Source organism: Thunnus albacares, chromosome 12 (genome assembly GCF_914725855.1).
Source record: "Thunnus albacares chromosome 12, fThuAlb1.1, whole genome shotgun sequence".
NCBI classification, from domain to species: domain Eukaryota; kingdom Metazoa; phylum Chordata; class Actinopteri; order Scombriformes; family Scombridae; genus Thunnus; species Thunnus albacares.
In genome coordinates this window covers 13,886,354-13,897,157 of record NC_058117.1, presented here as the reverse complement: position 1 = coordinate 13,897,157, position 10,804 = coordinate 13,886,354, and the positions used below count along the sequence as shown (strand labels likewise).

Genomic DNA, 10,804 nt, shown 5'->3' with positions numbered 1-10,804 from the left:
CTTTCTTTATACTATATATGCTATTACAACTGTACAGTAAAGACTTGTAGTGTAGTAGTGCCTTTTTTTATACATTGATCACCAGAGTATAGATGGAAATATTAACCGCAACAGGCAGTAGAAGTTAGTGAGTGAGTTTTTTTTGTTGTTTCTTTTTTTGCTCCATCAGACCACACAGTCAATGTAGGCCAGAGTAGAAATATGGTATGCATGCGGGAGATTCTCAGCGTGGAGAGGAGGATCTATTTCTTTTTCACCACACCCCACGCAAAAAAAAAGCTCCACGGCCATCAAATAGTCGCACTAATTTAACAATGGGTGCTGCGCGGCCCCGTGGTTGAGCCACACGGCAGTGTAACACATCCGTGCAAATGGTCGATTATGGACACACAGAGCCACATGAGGGATCATTTGACTTTTCTGAAGCCTTGTAGAGTTGTGATAATTATGATAATTAGGCGTGTTTAATAGACCGATGCATTTTTTCCTTCTCCCTCAGGAATAAGACCATATAGCCTACTGGCTGATGGAGTGTAGAGGCCTAAATCTCTGTGAATGACTGGCTGGTCATGACCTCTACGAGACAAACCGATGCATCATCAAAGCTGACGTTCTGCGAGCTGATTAACTGATTAATAATTGATGAATACTTGCGGAGCATTATTGTCTAAACATAACAATGATCCAGAAAATACGCTTGTCACAACCTTGTGTTCACCAAATGAATTGAGCCTTCAATGTGAAAATATGAATAAGCAAAGCCAGCTGTTTCGGTGGAGCTACTGGTGTGACAGATTTTTGTTTGCTTAAAAGAAAAGGAAAAACACACCAGATAGTGATGGAGCACTGAGGATGTAAGATGACAATTACTTATCCATGTTTTACTATAATATATCCCAACTGTACAGCAGGAGAGTGTCTCTTTCATTGCAGCAGTATCCCACAGCATGCAGGCCAATATATTTTTATTCCTCCTATAAGACTTGCACTTTATGTCGAAAAAAAAATGATGCAGTGGACACAGAACACGTGGAAACATTATATGTCCATAAAAGAAGGAATGAGGAGGGGGAGAGAGAGAAAGAAAGTTATCATACTAAAGTCTGACTATCATGAAAAGGACATTGGATCTACCATGTCAAATCAATTAGAGGGGTAAGCTGAGTCAGAAATGTGCTGTGGTGGTGCACAAAATGCATAAAAAATAAAGAACAAAATGGCCCCCGAAAAGAAAATTGTGTGTTGCATTTACTAGACATACGCGTAGAATAAGCCAGGGGCTTTCAGGGCTATATTTCTGAAACCGTACACATGAAAAAAAACACAATAATTTGCTCTGCCTCTCTCAAAGATAAAGTTAGTCTAATAGCCTAATAGCCTGTAGGCAGTTGTGATCTTGGCTGTGGCACTACAGCAATAAGCAGGCCTTACACTGCGTCAGACTAAGGCCTATTTAGACTACTGGAAAAAATCCCCATTCTCTCCACTGCGACTTACTGTACAATACTGCTCAGTATTCAGGATTAACGCAACACCGTCAGATCAAATATAGACGTTTAGAAGCAATCAAATTATCACAGTGATTATCTGACCATGCATACACACATACACACACACAGAGAGAGAGAAAGAGAGAGAGAGAGTCAAATGCTCAAGTAACAAGCTTCAACTCATTCTCAAAATTAAAATAGTCAGTCATGCATTCCTTACTGTAAAAGACATACTGTAACTGTGTAGCAGAGGCAAGTAAGAGCTCTACTGCAACAAGCAGAGTGATAGATACATTGATGACCCTCATCTGGATTATTGGTTGGATTTATGTAGAGGTTTGAGTATGTTAAAACGACTGTCAGCTGTAAAACAGCGTGTTCTTTAATTGTATTAGTCCTCAGAGAACAATGCCACTGCTGTGAGGGAATTTCGAATAATGCGCCACAATATCAGTTTCTATACTGCAGTCTCCCTATGAGGTAATTATAGTTGAGGTTTTGGCACACAGTAAAAGTACTACTGCCAATTCTTCCTTTGCAATATTTTAAACACAGATTTGGAAATAGTGCTGGATACTATTTCTTAGCCACATGTTATGCAGACACAGTTCCTAAAAAAAAAAAAAGAAAAGGAAAGAAAAAAGAAACAGAAAAGTTGAGGCCAGTGTGCGGTCTCTGAGTCATCCACTGAAATAAAGTCTTCATTCAACAGGTTTTTATTCTTGTGCTTGTGTATTTCCTGGTCTCTTAAGTTATAATCCTTAATGCAACATACTTTTTTTTCCTATAATGTCAACACTGTACTCGAGTGTGGTTATAATGCCCCTTCAGAAATAATTGCACCGTATCTGTTCTTATTTCTTACATATCATCGGTTATGTTTGATGTTTTGTCTTTATTTCTGCAACCTGCAGAAGCTCAGTGATTTCAACAGATCTTTGCATAACAAAGACTAAAGAGCCGCACATTGTTTGAAATTAGGAGAAACAGATTAGAATCTCAGAAAAAACGTTGCATCTTCAGAATAAGGAAATCCGCTCTCTGATTAGTAGCCTTGGGATGTTACTGGTACAACACGCTTCCAAAAGAGGCACTGTGTTTCTGATGTGTTTAATGTTATCAAATACATGTGATCCGCAACGCCTTCCAGTAGGAGCTCAAACTGAGAGCGATTATCATGACAAAGAGCCACAAGGTGAACACAGGTGAGCGAGAGAAAAGAAGAAGAGAAGCGGAGCGTTTGTTAACCAGACAGCCTCTGGTCATGCAGGCTTTATTTTACTAGTTCTGCAAATGAGGATTTGAACTGAGAGCTAATAGTTTACGGTCCCATGATGAACGTGCAGTGTTATCTCCAGTAAGATTCTTATCTGTCCTGCAATACATTATGCCTTTACTTCAGGTGTGTGTGTGTGTGTGTGTGTGTGTGTGTGTGTGTGTGTGTGTGTGTGTGTGTGTGAGAAGGGAAGAAAGACACGTTATCTGGTGTTGCAACAACACCTTCGAGTGGATTTCCTACTTCATCACATGATATATTTCGGATCTGTGAGTCATACCCAGAGGAATATCTTGTAAAGTGAAAAACATCTATAATTTGCAATGACTGAGTTTGCAACAGTGACAACATAATGATAGGTGGAGTGGAAATTCTGCAGGGATCCGCTAAAGTGGTGTTTTTGCTTTGAAATCACAACATATGTATGATACAATCCAGCTCTTTATGAAATAAATGTTGACATTTATTTCTTACTGTCATCATTTTACAAGTAAATGTTCTCAGATCTCATAGTGTTCATAGTTTTTTCTTGTTTATTTATATTAAAATATAACATACATGCATAACAATACAAAACAAATAAATAATCATATCAATTTTAGACCATGGTTGAAAACATTTTAGTCAGTTTTTTTAAAAATGTTGCCATCCTGGCTATATTTTCCTTTACTTGATCAAACATATCCCATCCTACGGCATCCTATGGATTTCCATACCTGATCATATTTAATCATTAAATATTTTACTTGAAATGTGCAGATTATAAGAGTACGACAACAAACATCATGCATTCCATGATTAACATTGAATGTTTTAACATGTGTCCTCTATGTCACCAGCTGTCACCACCAGTCTTTTCACCTCTACACCATGTTTGGAGCAGGTCTAATCCAAAAAGTAGCTGAAAAAGCATCTTTAATCTGATTACTCTGTTTTCCTTAATAACTGTAACTCATTACAGTTACCATATTGTTGCTATGTAATTAATTTGCATGTAATTGCATGTAACTGTAATCCAGTTAGACGTGATATGCTGCTACCAAACCCTGCATACATACAGTGTGCATTACTGCTAAACATGCATGCATAAATTCAGCCACAAGAGGGCACATGCTAGCTCAATGTATACAGTATGTGGACTCCACAGAGTCTACAGCACACACTGTATAGACGCTGTCTAGAAACCCACCGAGCTCTGTTTGAGGAATACTGATGTAACCTGACATTTTGGTAAACTTCCCTAAAGTTTATGAAGACATTTCTTTCAATTGATCTGTGTGCTATCATGATGCTACGAGTACTCTACTAAATTAATTCTTTAATCTAACATAACTCACTTATAAGGCTGCACGGCATATTTTCTGTGTAGCAGACAGGAGTTTAAACCTAAGCAATCAATCAAAAATGAGAGTATGTCTACAACTATTTGATCTCCCATGTGGATTGATTTTCCATCAGGGAAATTAATTGTTTAAAATATGTTTTAAAGTCCTCAACGCCATATTCACACGTAACGTGATCGTGGCTTATTTGGACTATACACATCAGTGGAGTGGACAGAATATACAGACCACACGCACCTGTATGACACTACACAGGTGTATGTGAGCCATGGCTTGCACTGGCTGTCAAAAGGGGCAAACATATGGTGTTTGAAGTGAAAGACAAGATAGACTAAACTATCTGGAGTTGCTTCAAAACGAAGAGTCGCGTTTTAACTCAAATATGGTCGCATCTAAAGACGTTTTGAGCAACTTTCATCACCTTCATAAAGAGTCTTTATGGCTTTAGTCTGGGAAGATTTATTTCCCACAGTGATGTCGGTGCTGAGCTGCAGCTGCAGGTGTCACCGCGCTGCTCGGCGCTGTCCACTGCCTGTGGTGCTGAAGAGCAGAGACAGACAGAGACACGGTACTCTCTGTCGCTGCGGGCGCCACATTACAATTATACGCTTAAATAGGCCTATTAAATCCACCTTAAACACATGATCCACACTTGTGACAAATCAACCAGGTGACAGAGAAGAAATTGGGTAAAATCATGCGAACAAGTCTGGAGTTTTGTGGTAAACGGGGTTTTTAGTTCTGGTAATCTGATCGTGTCCACGGGTTTTCCCCCGGGCCGGTTATACAACAGGTCTGTGATCACGACGACCGGATGGAGCCACGGCAGCTGACTCATACCGGGCATTGCAGAGAGTGAATCTTTCTCACTTAACAGCGTGTTATTGCCATCCGGGCATTGTGTCCTCCGGAAATGTTCCTCTGTATGCTCGGGAAGATGTGATCGTCGGTGTAAATGGACAGTATAAAGAAATAAAGCTTTTTTTTCTCGCTTTATTAGACGGAACATGGCGGAGACTGTCAAAACGGGAGGCGACTGTAACGCCGACTCGTTTCCCATCGAGGAGTACGAGTGTAAAATATGCTACAACTACTTCGATTTGGGGTGTCACACTCCCAAACTGCTGGGCTGCTCCCACACTTTCTGCCGGGTGTGCCTCGAAACTCTGCACTCCCGGGAGGGTCGAGGATGGAGAATCGATTGTCCTGTGTGTCGGCACCGTACCCCTGTGCCGGAATATCTGGTTCACAACCTCCCCGACAACACCTCACTGACCCAGGCGCTCCCGCTGATTAAGCATGTGAACGCACCAGACACAGAGGACCAGACAGGTCCAACCGTCTCCTCTGCGACCTCCCAGGAGAGCAACGGCAGCTGTCAGACTTGCAAACATGTTGCGTTTACGACGGTTTGTGTGTGCGCCATCTTCTCCTTCTTGTCCACGGTGGTGCTGTTATTTCTGGGCCTCATCTTTGTACATAACTTCAATAACACCGTCGGCCATGTCTGCCTGCTTGTTGCCAGCGTCCTCGCCCTGTTCTCGCTCATCCTCACTTGGTTAATGTGCATGTTGAATTACCGGCCTGAAACAGAAGCAAGCCATTTCAGTTCCCTCAACTCTAATATAACGTAACGCTCTGCCTGCAGCTGGGATACATAAACTTAGCCTGGTCAGTGTAATAAAATGGAAATCTCTTTATTTATTCCAATGTGCTTAGACTAGACATCTTTATAGATGCCTTAGCCAGTGTCTGTGAGCATAGTTGAATGACTGTACAGACTCTGACCGAACTGATCACATCATAATGAGCTTTCGACTATCTATCGGCTGCTTTCTTCAGCAATAAATGATGGCTGTAGTAGTATCCAATAAATGAAATACAGAACATTTAAAGCTTTAGATTGGCAATGTGTGACCAGTTTCAGTTAAGTCAGAGCAGTTTCTGAGAGCCTCTGTGAAAATCACAGTGAGGCATTTGAGGTTAATTTGCCTTCTCAGGTTAATTTATATTTATCTATATAGCAACTTTTTGCACAGCTCTATGCTCCACTTTTTTAAAATTGGATGACTATGAGCATCCTGACTCATGCAAAACTTGATGATGATGATGATGGTATACTATGTGGTCCACAAAACATTTCAGCGACATCATCTAAAGTCAACTACATGAGTTTGGATGAGTAGATCTACAGTATGTGTGAAGCTTCAGTACTGCATACTGTTTGTGTTGCCTTCACAGAATGTACCTTTTGTATGCAACTCTTCATTTTTGCACTTGTGTGAGTAAAGTCAAAATGTGATGCTGTATGTGGAGGCATGTTATGCTATGACAAATGCTTACATATAAGGGTTAAAGATCCCCAAAAGAGCACTTCAACTTTGTCTTGTTAATGGAAACATTAGCAGACACTGACTGGAATAATAAGATTGCTCATTACAACAGCTCCCCCTACTCTCCTCCCACACCTGTTTGCTGCATTGAATATTTGCCAAGTTTCATAAGGCGCTTGGAGGCCACTGCACGAATAAGTGTCCATGCATGTGTATGTATACGTGTCAAGCTCTTGGTATGTGACTGATTTATTATGATCTTCTTGCTCCACCACCGTTTCTAACAACAAGACCTATTGTGCCAGTGACAGAACCTGCTTATGCCATAACTACCCCTGTGTGATTACACTGACTCCCCGTGGTGGACCGAGTCAGCAGGGGATCCCAGGCCAATGACCCTGAGGGGACATGAGCCTTCACAAGATGAGAGAAATAACTTTGGGGTAGGGGGGCCAAAATAAGTAGTGTTGTAAAGCAGTGAGACAATGGAAGTGTAGATGACCTCCTAGGGGTCTTAAATCATCTGATGGGCTTAGGTTTGCTTTCCCAAGTCATATAAACTGCAAGAAGATATAAACTTCCACTAATGACTTGGTCCACGCCCAGATCACTCTCAAAGGTGTTAGGTTACAGGGAAGCATGCAATAAAAGAGTGCTTAATTGACTTTTTTTTGTGGATTTGGTTCATAAAAATAAGAAACAATACTTCTCACCTATCATTTCCTATATTTAAGGGGATATGAAAATGAAATTGCAGCAGTCACTTTACTGGGTTTGGGTTATTAGATCATGATTCACAAAGATGTCTACTTTTGGTTTAGGAATCAACTGAATCCAAATAACACAGTAGGCATTTATCTCGACTTATTGTTGTTTCAAGAGGCGACACTGGTCTCAGGAGTTAAAATCCATCTCTTTCAGGTCTCTCAAAGGGACTCCTTCATTTGGTCATCCAGTTGGTGAGTAATGCCACTTAAATGCCACCGTGACAAAAGCTTGAGAAAAAAGGAGGGGTGGCAGGCTTCCACTGGGAGCCACAGGCAACACTGTGTCTGGGGCAGAGAGCTTCATTTCAGAGGGACTGCAGGGCTTAAAGTTAAAGATTACTTTGAAATCTGCATCCCCACCATCAAACTCTCCTACTATATCCCTCCCTCCCTCCTCCCTCCTCCCTCCAGCCGTCACTCCCTCTCCTGAAAAATAAAAAGCTGTCGCCACAGAGCAGGGGATGAGTTAGGAGCAGATCCTCTTTGATGACAGAGAAGGATCCTTTTGTTCCCTAATCCCCACACAACCCCTTCCCCCCTCTTCCCCACGAGTCCAATTGGACGTCAAGGGGCTTCATAATCAGTAAGGGGCTCAAAAAGTTATTAGTTTACCTGTTTCACCTTCAAAGATTGGAATGTAACAGTGAGGGCTTATCATGACAGCTTTTTCAAAAGCACAAATATTTCATTTAAGCTTTTTTTAATTTTCTGTCTTGTCAATCTTGTTTGAGTCTCTTGGAGAGTAGCAAGAATTTAAAGGAAACATATCATTAAGTGCATAGTCACATGACACATGTCAGTGGTTGTCAGAGGTGTTTCCCAAAGGAGCAGCCATTAGCCATTGTGCACTGTGTCAAGGAAGACGGGGTCACTCAGAAACAGACAGTTCCAGGATACATTTCCTCTCTTCCTGCGTCTTGCTTTGAGATGTTGCTTAAGTGTGTGCAAAGTGTGTCTTTGTGTCATTATCAGATTGGACACACGTATTTCACAGGGGAGATGAAAGTGTTCCTTTTGCTCGTAACATCTGTCCCATCAAGATGACCTCAAAGACATAGCCCGAGGAGAGCGATTATCACCACTCTGTACGCACACGCTCATCATGTGATCACATGCTTGTGCGTATGTGCCCCAGCATGTGTGTGTATGTGGAGGACAAGACATGAATTTGTGTGTTTGTCCGCATGTATTTGACAGAATATGTGTGTACAGACATATGGCCTAACAAGCATGCAAACACTCTTAAGACCTGTGAGAAGGGATCAATGTCCGGGGTCAAAGTGTCAAACACAGCTTACCTAGTGATTTCACTTTCATCATGTGCCGCTTCAGATGTCAAAGAAGACTTCTCTCTGTCCTAAACACTCACAATCAGATACTGTTGGATCTTCTCTCTGTCAAGTTGAAACAAACAGCATTATGAGAGACCAGTGCAGTGTAAAACCTTCATAAAAGAAATGCACACTGACTCCCTCTGATGTGTAAAAGGGAGAATGCAGCAGAGAGAAAGATAAAATAAAAAAAAAAACTTCCTGTGTAAATTATAAAATTATGAAAAATAACAAATTTTATATAAAATCAACTCATACTTTAAAAAAATGTTGCCCCCAGTTGTGACTATATGCAGCAAAATGAACTAGTTCAGTTATACAGTACAGAACCAATAGAATTTGTTTTCACATGTCCTTCACATGTGCAGCCATAAACATTATAGAAGAGTGGCCAAAACACACAATTTGAAGTATGTACTGTGTAATGATGGGTATGGGAGCTTTAATACCAACTACCATCCAGTCATCTGGGGTTCTTTGAAGCCACTTCCTTTGGTGTTTATAACCTGAACAAGCAAACAGTTGACATGCTGTCATTGGTTCAGTGATGTCTGTTTTAAATGGCCGTTAGTTTGTGACCTGGGTCATAGGACCAGAATATTTGATTTTCAACAGTAGTACTATGACTAATTAACTCTGACTGTCGGATGATTTCAGTAGAAGGACAGGACTGTTTACTATTTATCTATCTATCTATCTTTCTATCTATCTATACTTATCTTTCTATCTATTGACTGCCTATGTCCTCTGTGAAACCAGCTGCTTTAGCGTGTCCTCCCCAAAGTGTCTCAGCTCCTCTCTCTTATCTTCTGACATTCTCTGAATAAAAGCCCCAAAATAGTGGTGAGACAGACTTTTACAACACTCAAACTCACAACTTCACCAGAAAACTATCCAAATGGGGAGTTATCACCACATTCCTATATTTTTCTACTATACAAGAATATTATTCAGAAATCGACGATTGTAACCACACACTCCCTGCATGCCCTGAGTGAGTGAAACTGATTACAACTTTTTTATTATAATCAATTGTGGTATGGTATAATAAAACAAGTTGAGGATGTCCATTATCATTATCAAAAAAAGCTATTTCTCTTACTATATCCATTGGCTGGCTGCTCTTAAGACACTGAGTCATACATAAGGCTTCCATTATGTGGTTTGGGGCCTGAGTGAGGAAACTGTCTTTGGCTTTATTATATTATCTGACTAAAGATTTGATCAAGATTTGACTGATTGTCTTGTTGAGTTAAAGTTTAGATTATACTGGGTTTTTGACTTGCCATAACAACAGGTCTTATCGTGTTACTCTGATGTGCATTAAAATTATAAATGGAGTTTTGATTGTATGATTTTTATATTTCCTCTGTGGTCTGTATGGTCTGTGTATGTTTTAAGTATTTAAATAGCCTAAACTAGTTTTTTTGACCAATTTGGTGAACACTTCTGGGAATAGTCTTTACATTCTTTTTCATCATTTGTTACCTTTTCATTTCTGATAAAATACTTTGTAACTCTTGTAAAGATAGGTAGGTCAGTATAGGTTAAAATTGATAACGCAGTTTGTTGTTGTTTGGGAAAAGCCAATATATAGTGGAAAAGTAACACACACCACAGGTTGTATTGAGGTGCTGATCAGTGGAAGCAGATTTAAAAGCAGGAAAAAAGTGTCACACACTCTGGTTCCATATGTATTTCTCTTTTATTTTGATGACATTTCAGCCCTCAGGCCTTCTTCAAGATCTACAATCATAGTAGGACACAGGCACTGCTATGTTGTATAGGCCACACCCTTGTAGTACAGCTGATGGTGATTAGATAATCATGTTCCATCATGAGGGTGAGAAAAACAATCAAAAGGCCTTCAGCAGATCAAGACTTTTAACACATAGTGACAGGAACTACAGCCAATCAATGCCCTTCAAATAAAGTGACAAAAACAAAACAAAACAAAAAAACCCCATCATGTTTCATATCACATATAGAGATTTAAAGTTTACATACCAATCCTTTTGGTAAAGCATATTCAAATATGTTAAAAATTACATTCATTTTGAATAGGTTTCTAATAAATATACAGAAAAAGTTAAACCTCAGCTCTGGATGAACATCATAAACAACTTAATCTAAATATGTAATAAATAGAGGTAAATTACAGAAAACACGTCAAGTCATAATCTATATTTAATCCATGGGGTGATAGGGTTCTCAGACAGTGGATCCAATAGTGTTCCCCTCCCGGAAAGTAAAACATCCAAGTT

General features: G+C 40.0%; 1 protein-coding gene across 1 annotated transcript; it reads left to right on the top strand.

The window, feature by feature from the left end:
• The first annotated feature begins 3,351 nt into the window (after nucleotides 1–3,351).
• Nucleotides 3,352–8,702, top strand: LOC122994125 (E3 ubiquitin-protein ligase RNF186-like). Its single transcript, XM_044368641.1, has one exon. It carries the CDS (start codon nucleotides 5,117–5,119, stop codon nucleotides 5,741–5,743), a length of 627 nt encoding a protein of 208 aa, XP_044224576.1. The 5' UTR covers nucleotides 3,352–5,116; the 3' UTR covers nucleotides 5,744–8,702.
• Nucleotides 8,703–10,804: the final 2,102 nt, after the last annotated feature.